This window comes from Pteronotus mesoamericanus, unplaced genomic scaffold (assembly GCF_021234165.1).
Source record: "Pteronotus mesoamericanus isolate MK-2021 breed Mesoamerican mustached bat unplaced genomic scaffold, CSHL_Meso_final scaffold_651, whole genome shotgun sequence".
Lineage (NCBI taxonomy): Eukaryota > Metazoa > Chordata > Mammalia > Chiroptera > Mormoopidae > Pteronotus > Pteronotus mesoamericanus.
In genome coordinates this window covers 38633599-38655270 of record NW_026555325.1, presented here as the reverse complement: position 1 = coordinate 38655270, position 21672 = coordinate 38633599, and the positions used below count along the sequence as shown (strand labels likewise).

At 35.3% G+C, this 21672-nt stretch overlaps 1 protein-coding gene across 1 annotated transcript in view; it reads left to right on the top strand.

The window, feature by feature from the left end:
* The window catches only part of SESTD1 (SEC14 and spectrin domain containing 1), a 96843-nt gene that overhangs the window by 59504 nt on the left and 15667 nt on the right, over nt 1-21672 (top strand). Inside the window, exons 9-13 of the mRNA XM_054562727.1 lie at nt 1525-1736; nt 10828-10950; nt 17093-17287; nt 17818-17932; nt 19311-19470. Of these exons, the coding sequence (XP_054418702.1) occupies nt 1525-1736; nt 10828-10950; nt 17093-17287; nt 17818-17932; nt 19311-19470 (805 nt within the window). The remainder of the gene's footprint in view (nt 1-1524; nt 1737-10827; nt 10951-17092; nt 17288-17817; nt 17933-19310; nt 19471-21672) is intronic.

Below are 21672 nucleotides of genomic sequence, written 5' to 3'. Positions count from 1 at the left end.
ACTTGGAAACCAGACTACTCAAATCCCAACTCTATTATTATTGTACTAGTTGTATTACTTACATAAATAAGTCACTTAACTTTTTCATGCCTTGGTTTCCCATCTTAAAATTGAGATAACTACCCACACTTCACTGGGTTGAGCTAAAGATAAATGAGTTAACATATGTAACTCATTTAGAACAGTGTCTGGTACCAGCAGAATTAGAATTATGTGCTATTATTAGAAAATACATTACAAGTTAAATTAAGGTAATTTTATTCTAAAAAATTCCATTGTGTTCTGCTAGAATCTGTGAAACCACTATTAGAGATATTTGGGCTGGAATATATATATGTAAATATGTGTTTACATTTATAAATAGACTAGACTTTGCATTAGGTGTTAAAATAGTTTTTCTTCCAACTATAAAATGTAATGAAGAGTAAAGAAATAAATTCGGAATATCTTTGTTGATTGATTCAGTTGTCCTAAGCCTTCTTAGTATGATTAATCTTAATTTCTTTTAGAGAACAAAGAAATAATTGTAATTTCTTGAGTGTTTAGAAGGTATAGTAGACTATCAGTAAAAATACAGGGTGGGGCAAAAGTAGGTTTACAGTTGTGAATCCTTGAAACACAGGATTTATTGTTGTATTATATAATATTTTGTTTTCCATATGAACAACTGTAAACCTTCTTTTGCCCATACCTGTATTAAAAGCCATTTAAATTTAGGATATTTTTCTGAAGACAAAAGAATTTAAGTATCTGCATTTTTCAACTCCTAAAAATTGAAAAACAATTTGTTAATTTATTTACTTTTAAAATTGTTAATATACTTACAGCTTTAAATGTTATACATTCTGCAGTTCTAATTTCTCAGGAATGAGTGGATATTCTTCCACATTAGTTTGCTGTAAGCGAATAACATTGGATGCAGTTCTTTGGCCTCTCATGATTCAAAATAATGGGTTGTAGAGAGTCATATAGAGATTATTTAAATATGTTGTACCAGTAATAAAGACTTTTTATCTTTAATCAAACATTTGCCACACCATCATTTTTTTTTTAAGGAGTGGTGATTAAAAAAGTATGGATTAATACTGAAATCGTACAACATATTGCTTAGTATTGATTTTTACCATCAGACAGAAATTCCAGAGTGTAATTGTGCTCTACAGGGAAGAGGATTGGTTGGCACAGTATCTTGAATGAATCCACCAACAAGAAGAATGTGATAGGTATAGATAAAATACGTATGCACCATATGTATTTACTGTATAGTATAGCATATTTAGTATAATATATTTGATATATGAAATAACATATAAGTATACCATATTGTATACCTATACATATACATGCATATATGCAGTTTTCTATTTTATTTCTATATAAGTTTTAAAATTACATTTCAGCACTTAGTAGGTTGGTAGACATATAGGTAGGTAGCTTCTAAAAATAAGGGACTGGAATTGAGAAGATTGAGAAGAATTTTATTTCTTCATGGGTATTAATTGTAAGTATCTTTTATCTGTAAAGGGCATGAATTGTTATCCGAATTACAGCAGCGTCGATTTAATGGCTCAGATGGAGGGGTGTCATGGTCTCCTATGGATGATGAACTGCTGGCACAGCCACAGGTTATGAAATTATTAGATTCACTGCGAGAGCAATATACCCGTTACCAGGAAGTTTGTAGGCAACGTAGTAAGCGTACACAGCTAGAAGAGATTCAGCAGAAGGTGATGCAGGTAGGTATCTGATTTGAGTATATGTAACACTTTTTAATTATAAATGTTGGATTTTTAAAAAATAACTTTTACTCAGTGACTGATTTTATGCTAAGCCTTATTTCTACTACATAGAGAACCTTAGATACATCAAACCAGGCTCTAAACTATTTTTAATTATGTGTAGTTTTACAAAATAGTATTTGCATTAAGATTGTATTTTTCTAGAATGATGACATTGAGCATTCAGCTTACACTATTAGAATGAACTTCAGGAAAAAACTAGTTGTTGGAAGCATCTATTTATTGTATTCTTACAATAAATAACATTTTATTGATAATTTGATTTATTTCTAATAATTTGTTAGTTTTTTGTTAATTTGGGCTTTGAGTTTTTCTACCCTAGCAAAGTGATAAAATGTAATAAAAGTAATTATAATACTAAATTTTATTATGTGAAATTAATAGATAGCTTTCAGTGTATTTAATATTTATAAATTTTTAGTTACTTTTATACCAAAAATCAGTGCTAAGAAAGACATTTTTGTTCCTTAGACTACATCCTGAATTTTTGTGCTCAATTATTGAGATAAATCTTAAAATATTTTACTTAAAAATCCAGATTAGAAATGTTTTTATTAGATTGACTTATTCATCAGGCAATTATTTATTAAATGCTTATTATAAAGAAGACATTGTATTAGGTATTATAGAGGATATAAAGGTAGACTTGGCTTTCGCTGTCATTAAACCTAAGAGGAGGAGAATATTAAGTGTCACAAAGTTATGACTGAAGTGCTATGGTGCTGTGGGGAGCGCTGGTCCCCTGGATCTGAGGGTCACTGTCCTGAGCCAACTGAGGTGGGAGGGGGCTCTGAATCCCGCAGAGCCTGTCCCGGGGGTGTCATGGATGGGGGAATAAACACAAGTCATCGCAAACATGTCTCTGTCTGCCAGGAGAGGGGGCACGGCTCTTCCCTCCAGTGGGGAAGGCCCCGAGCCCTTTTGTCCAAAGGCGTTTATTGACAGGGTTGGCAGTGGGGCTAGGTAACAGCAGTGTGCAGGTGATCTCATGACATCAGTCAGTTAAATGTTTACAGAGAATAGATGATGTTTTGAAGAAAACAAGTAGCAGGAACACACTGATTTACATGGGTCCAAGAGGAGACTAGTAAACCTGAGAGTGCCAAAAGGTTTAGGGTTAGGGTCTGTGAATAATGTAAATTTTCTTCCCAGCATGAGCTGGCTATCGTAGTGTTTGAGGGAAAAGCTAAGCATGCTTTAAAGAATTTACTTCTAGGCCTGATTTCCCCTGAGAACCGCCAGATCCTGTTTCGGACTGTCTCTAGTATGGTTTCAAACCTGAGCCAGGCGGGGGGAAGGAGCCGCCAAGAGACAAGGAGACTTCTTTCAGATAGAATGAGGACCCCAGCCATATCTAAGCTGAGCCAAGGGGTGCGAGTCTTTTTGCCCTTTCTCTGTGTCCCCCAAGTCCTTGTCCTGCTGCCCATTTCAGCTGTGTCTGGCTTAGGTTGTCCCTTCTCGAGGGATCTTACCTGTCATTGACTACCAACCATCACAGGGCCAAGCAGAGTGATGTGAGGGAGGCAGGGGCTGCATCCCTGTCAGCGGGACAGGTTTCATCTCCTCAGTGGCCTGTTTTCCCAAGGCCTCCTTGATTATCACCAGCCCTGGGGCCCTCTCGCCTGTCAGCTGCAGTTTCTGAAACCAGACAGGGTGTTTCCCAACACTGTGGGCATTTATAGGAGGATCATTCCCCTGGCCGCAGGTAATCTAGGAAAATTTAATGGAGGAGGTAGTACTTGAGCTTGTTCTCCAAGAATGTGTATGACTTCAGCAGCCACCTTTTTTAGATTTAAAAGAATTAGCATTTTGTGGAGGTAAAGAACAGCATGAATAAATAATAGCAGCATGAACTCCCAGGCTCAATTGAAGAAAAAGGAAGCAGTAAGGCACCATGGGAAATTTTTGGCCTTTGAGTCATAGAGCATCATAGACAATAAACATGTTCTGAATCCTAATTCTTACATATATTTGCTGTGTGACAATGGTTACATTATTTAGCCACCTGAACCTTTATCTTTCCTTTTCCTCCTTCCTCCCTTTCTTTTCCTCCCTTTTATTATTACTAAAACAGTGATAATAAGTCCACTTTTGAAAGTTTTATTGAAAGAACCCAGCACTTGATTAATGGTAGCTATTGTGTTTATTTCCATGGCACTAGATCTAGTCAGAAAATCTACTTCAGTTGTTGGCATACTTACTTTTTCTGTGAAAGACCAAATAGTAAATGTTTAGACTTTGTGAATCATACAGTCTTCTTGCAGCTATGGCTATTTAATCTGCCATTGTAATGCATAGACATTTTGTAAATGAATATGTGTGGCTGTGCTCCAATATAATTTTATTTACAAAACACAGTGGTAGGCCATAATTGGCCTGTAGTTTGCTGTTCCCTGACCAGATCCTCAGGATGTCATAGGGACAAAGGTTTGAAATGACAGAGGAGCTAGATCGTGGATGATCTTGATTTCCAGGCAAAAGGATTTAGGTTTTATCTCATGATAACCAAACTAAAGATTTCTGAGCATTGAATATGTGTAATTTTTAAAATGTAATATGTTCATGTTAAAGATAGCTTGTATTAAATCCAGGTAAGCTTAGCCAAGTATTTAAGAGTGCAGTAGTCCCCCCCTTTTCTGAGAGGGATATGTTCCAAGACCCCCCAAGTGCCTGAAATCATGAATAGTACCAAAACCTAAATATGCTATGTTTTTTCATTTATTTGCACACCTTTTCACATAGAGGAAATACTTTAGGACTTTTTTTACCCTGTCTGAATAGCCAGCATCACTACTATTGCACCTTGTGGCCACTATTAAGTAAAATAAGGGTCACTGTACTTGGATGCAGCATTGCAGTACCATGACCGTCTGATGACTGAGAAGGCTAAGTGACTAATGGGCAGATAGCATGTATAGTGTGGCTATGTTGCACAGAGGGATGAGTCACATCCTGGGTGGGACGGTGCAAGATTTTATCACACCGCTCAGAACAGCATGCGATTTAAACTTGTGAATTGTTTATTTCTGGAATTTTTCATTTAAATTATTGGATCTCTGTTGACCAAGGGTAACTAAAACAGCAAATAAGGGGGTATCTTTGAAAACCATAATGATGGAATAGCGTGGTGGTATCAAGTCACCCAAGTAACCAGAGTTCACCCTTTCCTACCACTTTCAAATTGTTTGACCTGGGGAATGAACTGTAACCTCTTGATGCCGTAGCTTCCTCCTTAGTAAACCAAAGATAACAATAACAGCAATAACAGTACCTACTTAATAGAGCTTTCACAAGGATCAAAGAAGATAATATTTATAAAATGTTTAATGTTTTGCACACAGTGAGTTTTCTACTACTATTTATTTGCTCACTCATTCAAATATGAATATGCATGTTAGTTGTGACATTGTGCTAGGCGGAATATAATAGTGAGTAAAATAGACCAAGTTCCCACCTGTATGGTGCATGATTAAACACTATTGTAAAATTCCAATGATGTCAGAAGTTCCAAGGAGATTGCTGGGAGTAAGAATGCGAAAGAAGATACCAGAGATGAGTCATTTTTATGGCTTGCAAGACTTGATGGATGGTGGTGGTATACAATTAATGGAACACTAGATGGTGTTTGGGTTTAAATGTGGGTGGAGAATCATTAATTTAGGTTTAGATAGGTTGAATTTGAGGTGACTTTGAGACATTTAAGTGAAGATGTAGAAGGATAGTCCTGAACAAATCCAGAAATCAGAGAAGTCTGGGCTGGTGACATTTGTCATTTGTATATGAATGGAAATCAAAGGCTTTCATAAGATGAGAATTGCCTAAGGAAAGAGCTGAGAATAGGTGAGAAGTGAGCCTGTTAACTGAGCATTGAGAAACTCCTCTATGTAATGGTAAAGTAGAAGAGTGTATTCTTGAAAAGAAGTCAATGGAGGATTGGCCAGAGATGAAAGAGGAAAACGCAGAGTTCTGCATACCGGAAGCCGAAGGAAGAAAGCATTTCAGGAAAGGAGTTGAGAACCTTGTCCATTGCCACCAAAAGACTGAAAAAAAATAAGGCTCAACATGTCCATTAGAATGTACAAGATTGAGGTCACTGTTGAACCCAGAGCATGAGTGGCAGGGCCAGAGACACCTTGGTGTGAATTCAGGAATGAGCAAGGAGTGGTGAAGGAGACACTGAGTACAGTTGACTCTGAGAATTTTGTCTTTGAAGGAAAGATGAGCAACTGACCAGTGCCTGAAAGTGTTAGAAGAGGTGTTGGATTAGTTTTACTAGGGCTGCTGTAAGGAAGTGGTAGGGCTTAGACAACAGAAATATTTTCTCACAGTCTGGAGGCTGAAAGTCCAAGATTCAGGTATTGGAAGGGTTGGTTCCTTCTGAGGACAGTGAGGGAAGGATCTCGTCTTGTCTGTGCTCATCTTCTTCCTGGGCTTCACATCATCTTCCCTCTCTACCTGTGTCCAAATTGTCTCTCCTTTTAAGGACACTGGTCATTAGAATAGGGCCTCCCGAATAACCTCATTTTAATTGAAATGCCTCTTTCAAGGATCCACCTTTAAATAAATATTGTTACATTCTGAAGTACTAAGGGTTAGAATTGGGTTGGGGGCACAGTTCAGCCCACAACAGGTGTCAAGTGTAGTGTTTTTATTTTTTTTAATAATATGAAAAACTGTAAGAGCTTTAAAGCTTAGTGGTGTGTATCTATTTGGAGGGAGGGGTTCAGTATACAAAAAAGAAAGAGTAATTAATACTGTCAAGTTCCTGACAAGGTGGAAGTGAATGGACTCCAAAGCACAGTTAAAGAGATTAGCTTTAGAATGAAAGAGGAAGAGCTCCCCACTGTAAAACAGGAAGCGTGGATAAAATGAATCCAGAGGTGCTTCCCTGTATAAGTCAGGCATCAGGAAGGTGGAGTTCCTGTGCGATGTTTCTTTTGTAAAATAAGAAACAAAGGTCCTCTGCTTGGTGGTGTAGGTTTAGAGGTAGGGTAGTAGGGTGATGCTGAAGAGGAGTAGAGGTTTAAATGAGGTGGAGATGATTCCAGATTTTCTTTGTGGGGATCGGAAGAGTGAAATCACCACAGAAATATAGTTGTAGTTTTAGGTAGGCTGATAGAGAATTTATGGCAGAACCTGTGTGGCCTGTTGTATGACCCTGCCAGTTTGTGTCTGGGTGTTGAGGTGCAGCGCAGAGATGAAATTCAATCAGCGTTTGTGCTTTACTATCTGGGGTCTATGTGGATGATAAGCAGATGGAGGGGCAAAGAAGTCAATTAATGTATTGCCAAATGTGTTATTGAAATGATGGACTGGCTCAAGTGGATAAAGAAGAAATAAACTAGAGAAGGGAGATGATAAGAATATTTATAATGGTGGTGATGATGGTAATGAGATTATTGTTAAAAACAAATTTCATTACAATTCAGTTTTCGTTATGAGCATTACATGTGAATTGGTTAGAACATTAATATTCATCCTGCACTCTGTTTGTCACATTTTAGGGAAAGATCTCTTTCCCTTGCCAAAATGATTACTTAAATTTAGCTGTATAGTAACATTTATTGATCATGTCAGCATACAGAGAACATAAAGCTATAATGTCTTCAAATCCTTCAGATTTGAGGGAAATGGAATAAAATTTTTTGGTTATATGAAGATAATCATAAAGTTGACTATCTCCGCATATGTTAAATTAGTGAAAATTGAATTTCACTCAATTTCTTTTTTTTACTGACTTACCCCTGAAAACATAATGATAGAGAAATCAATAGTTCTAATAAATAAACTATGTGATAAATAATACCCATTAGAGTTATCAGTCACTTCCCGTAGTTCAAATTGGTAGCACCAGACTTCATGTGGTATGCAGAGATTCTCCAAGCTGCTGCTGCTACATTTATTTATTCAAATTTATTAATTTTAGAGACAGAGAGAAAGAGGGTGGGAGAAAGAAACATTGATTTATTGTTCCACTTATTTATGCATTCATTGGTTAATTCTTGTATGTGCCCTGACCAGGGATCGATCCCACTACTTAGCATATTGAGACATGGCTCCAACCGACTGAGCCATTGAGACCAGGGCTGCTGCTGCTACATTTAAATATTAGACTTCACATGCATCTGGGTAGGAGATAATGCCACTTCACTGAAATATGCTCTCATGATTTTGGTTATTTATTGTGGCAGTAATTACTGCCAACATTGCAAGTGTTATTTCTGGAATCATTTAAGTGCTTTCTCTTGTTTGTAGAAAGGAAACACAGAAGCAAAGTAGGATACACTCTGAGTAGCATAAATACATAGCTCAAGGCTATGTGCCCATTTCCTCATATTCTTTCTCCAGGTCAGATGTTTGACATTTGCCTGATGTGACCTCATATACTTCCAAATACTCTCTCATGCATTCGTTAGAAATTACCTGGTCACGAAAGAATGGTGGATAGTCACGTGCATTTTTGGCTTCTGCAGATGTTTGTCATGGTAGATTTTAAGAACACATCTTCAAGGTTATACTTTGCATATAAATGTAAACATGTGAGAGGTTACACTGATAACAGTTTGGGCATGGAATTGCTTTTGCAGTAAATTAATAGTTAAGATTTTGTGAGCACGATGTTCTGATTGAAATTAAGTTTTATAACCTGGTTTCGTAAACCATTATCATTAATGCATTTAAATAAATTTGTTTACTGAGGCATCAACCTCAGTTGGCATCATTTATATAAGAAATAGTTACACATTTACTGATGATGCGTCCTACGGGAAATCACTTTTAGCATACATTAAGACTGTATGTGCACTTGACTATAACTGGGTTTTTTGCACCAAGATGCCTTTGCTTTATTTATGGCTCTTTGAAAATTACATGCCAGTGAATTGTTTTTCCTCAGTCATTATGATTTATGGTAACCTTCTTTTGTTTCTAGCATATTCTAAAAGCGAAGTTTAAATGTTTAAATAATGTCTTCAATTTTAAAAAAGTAATGTATTCCACACTTATTTTTAGAATTTAGACATTTCTAGTGAAATAATTGACTATATTGTTGAAAACAAAAGCCATTTTACATTTGATTCTATATTCATATTTATATTACATAGTAATAAATGAAAACAATACAGAATTAGAAAAAATGCTATAAATAACTAAAATGCTATATATAAAGCTAAATATAAAAATGTATATAGTATTTATCATGCAGTGACTTAGAATTGGTAGAAATTAGGAACATTCTCAAAAATAGAGAATTGGAGTTTTGAAATCAGGTATAATAGTTATTTGAGGTAGTATATTACTTAGCTCTTAAATAAGGATGGATGGTTTGCTTGGTTGGACAGATGGGAAGGAGGGGGGGAGGGAGGGAGAAAAGCAGGCAGGCAGACAAGGAGTGTAGCCTTCTTAAAAAAGATTTGTAAGCATTGAAAATAATAACTGGAGCCTTACAGAAAATCACTATAGTATAGTTCAATGTTAAGTGAAAAACACAGGCTAGAAATTACTTGTACTCTTTGAGAATTGGCTGTGGCATTTAAATCTGGAGCAACATGAAAACTCTATGCATGTGAAAAATTAATGGAAGGAAATACATACGATTTTTTCTGTAGTGTGTCACTTTTATATGATAAATTATAAAAAATTACATGAGCTGTGAGATTTTAAAATGAATGTACTTTAAGCCTTAAGTACATTGAGAAATGCATTAAGAGTCTGATATTCTGTTGTGAACTTCTAAGCTAAGCCTGTTTATCCCCTGGTTATGTAATATTATGCTTCAGAGATGTCCTCATTCACTTCTTAGGAACATAACCATACATTGGTTGTTGAATTCCTTATTCTAATTTACTAACAGGTAAATCTTAATAAAATTATTTTTTCTATTAAAATTACTTCATTGTGTCTATGTGGATTCAGAGAATATATGTTTGTGGATAAAGAGTTAACAAAACCCTTTTTTCTTCATAGAAATATGATGTTTGCTTAACTATCTAGCTCAGTTTTTTAGAAAACCTGATAAAAATTTGGAATGTCAATTATATTACTAGACAACAGTGTTTACAGTAAAAAATATTCTGGATCTGGACTGGGAAAACTATTAATACTTGACGGAAGGCTTTGGGCAGGTTTGAGTTTATTGACTTTTATAACAGGCATGACCACTGTGAGGTATGAGGCTATGATCCCATGTCTGTTCCATATGAATCTCATTTTTATACCTGAACTGTGGGACTGCTTCAGGGACTCAGAAGAAGAGAAATGCCCAGTGCTGCTCTTCTGACAAACTAGTCCCCACCCTACATCCTTCTGAGTAGATTCGTGTCTTTTGGACTTCAAATAATCCTGTGGATCTGAATGTTTTGTTGATCCTAGAGGATATTACAGTACTATAATTCTACTATAAGAATACCACTAGTAATGTAATTCTACTACTACTAGCTGGTTTTTAATTTTCTTTTCAAATTAAGAAAAGTAGTATTCTAACTTTATTAGAATAACTAAACTAAACTATAGTTAGTTAATTCATTCAATTTATCAATGCCTTGGGAAGAATACTAGACAGGACAGACACATGGCTTTTAGGCCTGGTTTTTCAATAATGGATTATGTTATTTTTGGGCAAGTCACTTAATCTCTAATACTAAGAGTTTTCCTAAGGGTTAGATTTGACCAATTTGACCAATGTCATTTCTAACTCTAAAGAAATTTGACCAATGTCATTTCTAACTCTAAATTCTATAGTTTTTTAATTTTCTTTTGTAAGTTAATTTTTAATTTTATTTTTTTGTAGCAGATGATCAGAGAGCTGAAAGCCTAAGGTTCTGGAACATACATTCCTTCAAACTTAGGTTTTGGTTAAGTTGTCACATTATAGCTGCATAGTTCTAAAATAATATTTACTGCCCATGCAATAGAATGTAAAGAATTTAAGTGAAAAATACTTGAGGAACTTTGGGAAGGAAAACCAATCAGAATGGAAGTTTGAAAAGCTTTGCTTATTTTAAAATTTCATCTCGACTTCCACTTATAGGTGGTGAACTGGCTGGAAGGACCTGGATCAGAACAACTAAGAGCCCAGTGGGGGATTGGAGATTCCATTCGGGCTTCCCAAGCCCTGCAGCAGAAGCACGAAGAGATTGAGAGCCAGCACAGTGTGAGGGCTTTTTTTCCTCTGCAAATTACAATGCTGTTCCTAATGTGCATAATTAATAGCATGTGTGGTGCTAAGTTGCTATAAACTTAACATACAGTATGTTTAATGTTTAATGTAAAGTACTTGTATTTTGCCCATGTGTAACACGCATCTATTTTTCCCTCAAAAATTTGGAAAAAAGTACACATTATACATGGCAAAATATTACCATATTGATCACTAGATACATATTCATTGAAGTTCGGCTTTGGATTTATCTCCAGTATATTTAAATAACATATTTTTATAAATAACAATTCATGTGAAATTTTAAAAACTATAGTGACAGAAGAGTGATAGTACAAAAATAGGACTTTGTATCTGTAGTCCCTGAGACAGAAACTGTTGATTCTTAAGTCATCAGAGGGAAACCTGTCCCTGCTTTTGGGGGATGTATAGTACAATTAAATGCCTGAGAGTTAATTCCAGAATTGTTGCATTAATCATAACTGATGGAGAGTGAGTGCATAGGGTGCAAGATATGTGTTCATACTTTATGCATTTGAGGCTTTACATTTGTAATTGTGAAGGAGATACAAAGTAGTAGTTATGAAATGGTGAAGTAAATTCTGTAGGCAGATTATAGGTAATTGTTCAAGAGGGTTTAAAATTTAAGGTCTTGTTACATGGAGGAAACTGATATATGCTAAGCTTATGCAGTATTATAGTTAACTCTTCATTATTGAGGAAATGATTATCCAATTTATGGATCAATTATGTCCTTGAAAATTGGAAAAATAAAACTCAAATTCATTCATTTCTGTTAGATTGCATATCTTAAAAAAGTTGAAGTTACAGACACATGTACAGTATTCAGCCTTACACATAATGAGTAATAAAACATTTCTTCATAAATAGGTAATAAAAGAAGTCAGTCCACCTTCAAATGAAACTCCAAGTGATCAGAATATACTCTAATTGGATTTATGTATTAATTGAGCTTGGGGAGGGGACGTGTTCAAGGGTGAATATAATAGACATCTTGACCTTTAGGATCTAAATGCACAACAGTGGAGAACAGTATAAAAAAATTTATCAATAGTAATGTTAAACTCTGGGCCCAGGTAAGATTTAAGGGTCATTTGAACACTATATTTTTCTAATTCTTTCCCCTTCAACTTTCCTAGTGGAAGTGATGATTAGAAAGGTGGATAGTATAAGTAAATGAATATTTAAATGAGATTAAAGAATAAATATTGACTATGCTTTTCTCAAGAATAAATTTGATTTGTTGACCAAGAATCATTTGCTCTTTATTAGAGATGCATTTTAAAAATATCTGAAATAATTATCCTCTGTTTAGTTTCCTTATATTATTTCTTTGTTTCCCAAATCAACTTTAATGATGAGGTATATTGACAGGTAAGATACAAACTGTACCCTACAGGAATTGTAATCTAGCTGAGGGAATAATATGTAAGCAAGTGGTATCACAAGATGTGGATAGTATTTACTAAATATTTACTATACATTTGCTATATATTTACTAAAATCTTTATTATATATTTATTGAAGATAGTGAATATATTGTTTTTGCACTTTTCCTAATTAGTTCTTGTAATAGATTTAAATATGAAATTCTGTAATTGAAAAATCTACATATTTCTCATATTTCACAGGTTCCAACATAATGGCTTTTTTCTTTTATCCTTAGAAAATATTGAATAATTTGAATTTATAGCTTCTGTTCCTGAGGTTATAATCTTTAAATTCTCTTGGTACATTTTAAATAATGTAATGCTGTTGATATTCTTGCCATAGACTGTGATTTCTTTGAGCCTTGTGGATTGTTCTGGAACATGTTACCATAGAATAACTATATTCGTTGGTTTGTCCTCTTTTTTAATTCTTGAAAATATTATTTGCTGTAGAACATTGTTGACTTCATGTAGAGGATGAAGTTATAAAAGTATCTAGAAGTTTTTTAAATATGGATACATGACACATGAGTATCCTAAAGATAGGATTTATCTATATTTTATATTTTAAAAGCTGCCAAGGAGAATAAATGTAGTTACAAATTAGATTATATCATAAAGAAGTTCACAGAATTGGATTACATACATGTTATAAAGAAGAAAACTATATACACAAAAACTATATATTGAAAAGTACATTTTTACATTGCATATAGTATGGATGAACGTACAAATGGTATACATAGAGATTCCTCTGTTTAGATGCTTGTTTTTGGATCCTTGTTTTTGTATTTGTATTATATTTATAAGGTTTTAAAATCAATTTAAAGAAACAAATTACTTATGGGTGGCCCTTTCCGTGTGCTTAAGTTTACTGCTAATGCAAATCAGTAATAAATTTTAGAACTTTTGAATTGAAAAAGATCTTATACATTATTTTAATACCAATCACCTTATTTAATACACAAAGAAACTGTGAGATTTCACTTTTTGATCAGTGGATAGCTAGACTAAGGTTAAAACATCAGTCTCTTAATGTTCAGATGAGATCCTTTCTCCCTCTCCCCACCCCATCTCTATCCCTCCCTCGCAGAGAAGCTTGTATTTCATGGACTTGCTTAAGATGTAGCTTTTTTTTTATTCTTCTGCCCTTAATATGTTGAGGACATATGCCCATACATTGGCATCTGCATTCCATGGTGCCCAAAGAAAAGAAACATTGATGGCTTATTATGGATCTCATTGCTTGAGGTAATACCTGGAATTTGTTTCCAAATTAGGAGATGGAACAGATTGGATAAGACCGATGAAACAGGATTGGCCATGAGTTGATAATTACTGAAGATGGATGGTACATGGGATTTCATTGTAGAGGTCACCTGTGAAAAACGAGGGACTTAGGGATACAAAACCCCTCTCCTCCATCACTGTCAAAAATCCATATACAATTTTGACTCTCCTAAAATTTACTAATAGTCTGCTGTTGACTGGAAGCCTTACCAATAACATAAACAGTTGATTAACATATTTTATATGTGTATTATATATTGTATTATAATAAAATAAGCTAGAGAAAAGAAAATGTTATTGAAAAAATACATTTACAGTATTGAGAAAAACCCCATGTACAAGTCAAGTGGACACATCCAATTCAAACCTGTGTCGGGAAGGGTCAACTGTGCTGTTCTTCGCACTTTTGAATAGATTTGAAATTTTTCATTCTAAAAGTTTACCAAAAAAAAAAAAAAAAAAATTGAACCATTTTAACCAATAGATGGCACTACATTGTCACCTTAGAATAGGTTGATACAAGATGAATATATTAGTTTATGCTGTTTAAGATACTCTAATATTTTATGAAAAGCTGTTCTTTCTCTTTGTATATGGAAGTCAACACTTTAAAACATGTATTGGAATTGTTCAGGTTTTATGAAATTATGACAAATTTCTAGTATATTGATTGGTTAAAAGGAGTAGAATTTAGAGACACTTTTAATATACCATTTTGTATTAAAAACACTTAGACAAGTACTAAGTTTTAGATTCTCCCTAAAAGCATAATTAAGAAATGAAGCTAGCCCTGGTTGGTGTGGCTCAGTGGATTGAGTGCCAGCCTGTGAACCAAAGGGTCGCTGGTTCAACTCCCGGTCAGGGCAGATGCCTGGGTTGCAGGCCAGGTCCCCAGTTACAGGCATGTGAGAGGCAACCGGTCGATGTATCTCTCACCCATCAATGCTTCTCTCCCTCTCTCTCTTCCCCTCTTCCTATCTCCCCAAAATAAATAAATAAAATCTAAAAAAATAGGAAAAAAGAGAAATGAAGCTAAAAATAAATTTATTAGCTGAGAATTGATTAATGTTTTTTAAAGATCACTGGCTATTATATGGAGAATAGACACTGGGGACTAACAACAAAATAGGAAGAAAGGAGGCTAATAGAATGGAAGCAGTAGAAGTAATGCCAGGTTGTCAGATTCATGGGTTAAGCCAGCAAGACTTGCTCTTGTAAGAATAATCAGAGGTTTGGCCTTAGGAGCTAATATTAAGAGGGGGAAGCCTGGAAGAGAAGCAGGTTGGGAGGCTAGAAAATCAGTTTCTTTGGGGACATGTTAAATTTTAGATATCTAAGAGTCATCTAAATGAAGATAGCTTGTAGACAGTCGGGTAATCATTTAGTGTTGAGGATATTTATTTGGGAGTTATAAGCCTATATATGTTATTTAAAAATATGGGGCTAGATGTAATCATCCATTCCCAGTGAGTATATTGATTTAGACACAAAAAGCCTTTGGAAATCTTAACCCTGGGCCACTCCTCAACTTAGAGGGCAAGAAGAGGAAGGGGAGCCAGCAGGGAGGCCAAAAGCGGTTGTGTATCTCAGGAAACAAGAGAAAAGGGCAGTCTGAGGAGGAGGAATTGTTCATCTTTGTCAAGTGCAGCTTGAGGAATCCAATAACACAGACTCAGAATTCAACAGAAGTGGTTTCACAAGAGTGGGAACCACAATTAGAAAGAGAATAGAAATGATGGAATGGGTATAGAGAACTCCTTTAAGGGGACTTTGTAGGGGTTTTAATGAAGGTTTAATTTATATATAGTAAATCGCATATATCTTGTGTATTTTGTTTTTTAATATAAGATACTTGTATTATTCGTGTGCTGATGGAAATAATGCAATTGAAAAAGAAAACTTGATGATGGGAAAAGGAGAGAAGAGAATTAATAACAATAGCAAAGTCTTGTATAGGCAACAGAGGATAGCATATAACACACAAGCAAAGTGGTTGGCCTTTAGAAGCTGGGACTGTTCATTTGTTATTACAGTAGGAAGGGCAAAGCATATGGCTACAGAAGCAGAGAAGGTCATAGATTTGTTGGTGAAATGAGTTTCATCTGATTGCTTCCTAGTGAATTAAGAAGTTAGATTTCTGGTTGAGAGTTAAGAGGTGGAAAGGAAGTTGGAGATTTAAGGAACTTTTTAAAAAAGCAATCATGAGAATGGGAAAGTGAATTGACTGGAGAAATGTAATAGGATTGTTAATGCCCTATTTAGTAGTAACTTTTCCAAAATGGTTTTATTTATTTATTTATTTATTTATTTTTAGAAAAGGGGGAAGAGAGGGAGGGAAACATTGATGTGATGGAGAAACATCAATGGGTTACGTGCCCCAACCAGGGACTGGGCCTGCAACCCAGACGTGAGCCATTACTGGGAATTGAACTAGCGACCTTTTGCTTTGTGAGATGATGCTCAACCAACTGAGCCATGCCAGTCAGGTCTAGTAGTAATTTTTAAAAGATAATCATGAACAACCATATTTAGCGGTTTGTGTAGGAACAGTAGGCAAAGAAAGCAGGTCTGAGGTTTTACAGGTGAATTTGTTGGAAGGAAGGAGAGCCCTCTGATCAAAGATAGAAGTAAGGACAAAGGGCTCCTGAGCACCAAACAGTAAAAGATGCTGAGGTGAATTGGAGAGCCAGTAGGTGGTGGTCAGAGAATGGGATTCTTGAAATTGAGATTTTGTGAGCTGTTATAGAACAACAGGATTTTATGTCCATTGGAATGAGTAGCTGAGGTTAGATGAGGACAGGATAGTTGGAAACGAGGGAGGGAGTCAAGGAACTGAGGGTTCAGTGCTGGGTAGATGTCTACATGGTGGAAATCGGTAAGAAGGCTGATGCTGAGAGGAAGGCACTGACCTTTGCTAAACTCCCTGGATGAGGGCATGCCACAGGAAAGCTTGGGAAGATGTAATCTGACAGCATGCACTTCAAATGAGATGTGGTTTTTGAGAGAAGAGAGAGAAGAAATGGTCTGAAAGTAGTTACAAGAACTGAGGTAGCTACCCCCTCATCTGAGGCTTGGGGGATGTCAGCTGTGAAAATGAAGACAGCACAGGGCTAACTGCTTTTCTGAGGGTGGGCAGGTTCAACTTAAAGCAAGAGAGAGAAGGGAACATTTAAAGGCCTGGATGAGGCTGTAGGAGATTTTGCTCCTGGCAGGAGTTTCAGGGGTTGCAATGGAAGGATTTGGGGGTTAGAGACTTTTCATCTCAATTTGAATAATTTTGCCTAAGAAAATTCTTTTTTATATCAGTTAGTGTAGCTGGAGAAATTAGGAAATGTACTGTAGTTCTCCAGAAACTAATTTTATCTTTAATTTACTTTACAATGTCTCTATTATAGGAATGGTTTGCAGTATATGTGGAGCTTAATCAGCAAATTGCAGCACTCTTAAATGCTGGGGATGAGGAAGATCTTGTGGAACTGAAGTCCCTGCAGCAACAACTTAGTGATGTTTGTTATCGACAGGCCAGTCAGCTAGAATTTAGGCAAAATCTTTTACAAGCAGCTCTTGAATTTCATGGGGTTGCCCAAGATGTAAGTGTCTTCTCTGATTGCTTTTCTTTTCTTGAAATTACCTGAACACTTATCGGCACATAATTTTTGCAGGTTTGCATGTCTCCTAATTATTTTTCTGGGACAGTAAAATAATGTCCTGGAGGGGGAAATGAGATAAAAATCTTTGATTTGTTCTTTTTTTTTTTTTTTAATTTTTAAGTCAATCTGCATGCAACTAAATGTTTTTTGTCTACATAGAGTGTCCCAACTAGTATATATTTTTATTTTGATGGTTTCTCGGTGTTTTTGCTTTATAACAGAATGAAATAGAAATTTCATTACTTTTATACATTCTGCTGACCTGAATATATTTCTTTGTCATTCTGGTGCATGCATCTCTGTGCTCTTTCAGATAACATGTATTCTAACTATTCGTTCTTGTCTTTTAACAGCATAGTCTATTTCAAGTATAATTGTGATAACTTCATTAGATATAAACCTCATTAATCATTAAACATTTTAGATGCTGATTACATCAGGGTTATCTCTTTGGTGTCCCTCTGCTTTAGTTGTCTCAGCAGTTGGATGGCTTATTAGGGATGTTGTGCGTAGATGTAGCACCAGCTGATGGAGCATCGATTCAGCAAACTTTAAAACTGCTTGAAGAGAAGCTGAAAAGTGTTGGTAAGCAGATTTCAAAAATGCTGAAACATAGGGTTATTTTAAAAACTATATTAACCATGGTTAGACAAGTCATATATATTGAACTCATAATTATTTACAGGAAACACAGGAAAAATTAGTATAAAAGGTTTTTTTCCCTTGAAGAGCATAATTGGTCACTCTTCCTTCACTGGACCTTTAGCCTTTCTTATTTACCTAGCTATATTTACAGGTGCTATGTCTTACATATACTATGAACAGTTATTTGTAGTGCATGCATAAGCTGTAATTAGCTGTCAAGTGTTCTGTGGTAAACACTGTATGCTCAAAACTGTGTTTTATGCAATGATTTTTGTTGTTGATATATCCTAACCTTGTGAAAAAAATAGTTGGTTTGATTCTGTGCATTTGTTTCTCCAAACTGGAAATATTACCAAGATTACATATTCTCTAAGGGGAGAATGGTCCAATTTCATTAAGCTCTCTCACTTGACATCAAGGCCTTTAACATTTAGTATAGTGGTAAATACAGTGACTTTCCTTAGGTCATTACTGGAGAGGCAGACAGTGGATATAAAAATGGGAAGTAGGGGTGGATTGAGTGGGACAGGAAGACAAAGGCAAATATAGGAGAAGAAGCAGAAACCTAAGGCAGAGGTTTAGTAGAAAGTGGTAACATGATTGGACTAGATTAATTAATTATTGAAAAGGTTTTGAAAAATCATGTTTGTATTGATATTGTACGTGCTTGGAGTCCTTGTTATTTTAACAGATATGCATGATATACATATTTAGTACTTAATATGCCAAGTGGAATTTATTTGAAAACATCAGTTTTCTTGAGCCACATTTTTTCTTTAAAAAAGGAAAAAAGTCCTGTATATTTCTCTAATTTGCAGTATTGCTAACATTCTAAGTGTTGCTTCTTGTTGGATATAAACTAAATAGTGCCTGTGTTCAAAATGTTCAGCATCCCTTCATGTTGCTTGAGTGATTTGAAGTCTTGCAACTCCTACCTTTTTTGGAATTAAATATTTGCCTTGTTCTCCTTAAACTTGGACTGCATAAAAGAAAATAAAATGGAAAACTCTTACTCATTAAAATAGAAATTCTCTCACTTCTTTCCTGCTTTCAGTTTTAAAAGCTAATTATTATCTATGGAAATTTACCCCATCAAAATTCTCTTTAAGGAGAATTTGGCATTGGGAGGAGAACATAATTTGAGTCACATTTAAAGGGAGTTCATTGCTCAAAATGTTCAGAGGACTCCATTCCAAGATAGTTTAATGTACAAAACTATTATACTTGGAATCCAAGTACAGTATCTGCTGAGAGGGCTTATTTAGAGGGAAAACACTTCTGTTGTTTAAGAGATTAAATCTAGTAACTTTTGTTTTAGATGTAGGATTGCAAGGTTTGCGTGAAAAAGGTCAAGGTCTGTTGGACCAGATCTCCAATCAGGCATCCTGGGCCTATGGAAAGGATGTAACCATCGAAAATAAAGAAAATGTGGACCACATTCAAGGAGTGATGGAAGATATGCAGCTTAGAAAACAAAGGCAAAGTTTGACTGTTAATTGTATTTTTGCTAAGACAATGTAATATTAACTAAAATGAAAAATCATATATAATTTATATTTTTTCAAACTGAAAGCTTTTATCTGTTATATAGTAGATGTGTAGTAAGTTTTTGGTAAATGTACTAATTACTGTGTATAATTGTACTAACAAATAATGACAGTTTGTTCAGTTAATGAATGGGCACTTTTTCCCTTTTATTCAATAGTAAAAATTTCAGTTACTTTCAAGTACTTTGCATTCCTATCCCCAGCGTAGCCTCTGATTCTCCTGTCCTTTAAGAAAACTCTTTTGGAAGAATTTTGCTTTTCAGTTTTTCTTTGGTTTAGTTGGTGTTATCTGTCATCCACATTGATCTGTTTCTTCATCTAAAGTTCTTACTAACAAATTGTTAGACATCCATTGTTCTCGTATTTGCTGTAGAAGGATTTGAGTAGAGACAAATGTTTATTAGAGTAAGATGATGGGAAAGATGGGTAAGGAAGGGTAAAATGATGTTTAGTTTCATTTGATAAAGAACCACGAATTTAAAGGATTCTTTGAAAACTCAATTTGCAATAGCAACTGCAAACTATGGTTGTCCCACTGCATCCTGCAGGGATTGGTTCCAGGACCCTGCAGATGAAAATTCATGGATGCTCAAGTCCCTTATATAAAATGGTATTGTATTTTCATACCACCTATGCACATCCTCCTGTATACTTTAAATCATCTCTAGATTATATATAATACCTAATACAATGTAAATGCTATGTAAACAGTTGTTACCCTCTATTATTAGGGAATAATAACAAGGAAAAAGTCTGTACATGTTCAGTACAGATGCACCTGTCGTAGGCCTAACCATATAGTACACGTCAGCAACAGCATAAAATATTTTTGGTGAATATTTTCAGTGTTAAACTCTATGTACCTTACACTCTTCTCTATTTTTTCTGAATCTGTCAAAAAATGTCAAATACTTTTCCATTTAAGAGAACTCCATAAAAGTCATTGAGTGAAGGCACTGAAATAGTTCCTTCATTCCTAATAAATCACTATAATATTTACTACAAGTACACATCAGGAACTACATAACTTTTTTTCTAAATACTTTTGATCTATGGTTGGTTGAATCCATGGATGCGGAACCCACAGGTACAGAGGGCTGGCTGTATTGCAAAGTGATGGATTAAATTAATCTATGCACATACACACAGTCTAGCATACATACTCGTATGAAATTTTTGTGTACACTTAGAAAGTTTAAAGCCATTTATAAAACCGACAGAAACATTCCCCCTACATCACAGAGAAAATAGGCTGAAGTTCCTTCTACCCTCATATCTGCAAACAACTGTTTCACTATTCATTCTCATCACAAAAGGTGATACAGCTTTGCTCTTGTCAAAGTCAGTCCTTCCGTATACCCTCATGTCTCCTCACTCCATTAACTCCCATTCTCTACTCTGATCCCTGTCCCTCATTTAAATGCTTAAATCCTATTTTTCAAAAAAAAACTAAACAATTACATACATACACATTCCTTTTCAATTATTTTTCTTCTAGCCCAAGAGCTCTCATTCCTGACAGTTAAGTCATTTGAAGGTCTTATCTACAGTGATACTAGTTCCTCACTTCAATTTACTTTTCAAACCTCCTCAGCCTGGTAACACTTGTTTTAGATGTAGTATCTCCACTCTCACCTTTACTGAATTTGCTCTTGCTGATGTGTCCAATGACTTAGTAACTGCGACATGTAATATAAACACTTGATTGCTCAAAATCCAGGAATACTTTTAGTCCTGATCTTGCCTGATCACTCTAAATTGCCTTAGACACAACTGAATTTTTTCCTTCTTGAAACTCCCTGACAACCATGTCTTCTTTGTAAACATCCTCATGGTTCTCCTTCTGGCACTCTGTTTCTTCTCGGTTTTCACTGTTTCTTTGTCCTCTAGCCGATGTCACTACCTCTAGGGATTGTTCTGAAGCCAGATTTTCTTCTCAGTTTGTGTTCTCCCTGGGAAGTCTCATTTCTTTAATGACTGTCTTTAATATGATCATGATTGAGTAGTTATGGCTCTGACACAAACTCCTCTCCTGGGCCTGGACCCATAATTCCACTTGCCTACTGAGTATCTCCACCTGGATGCCCATGTACTCATCAGACCAATGTGTCCAGATTGGAATCATTCTCCCCT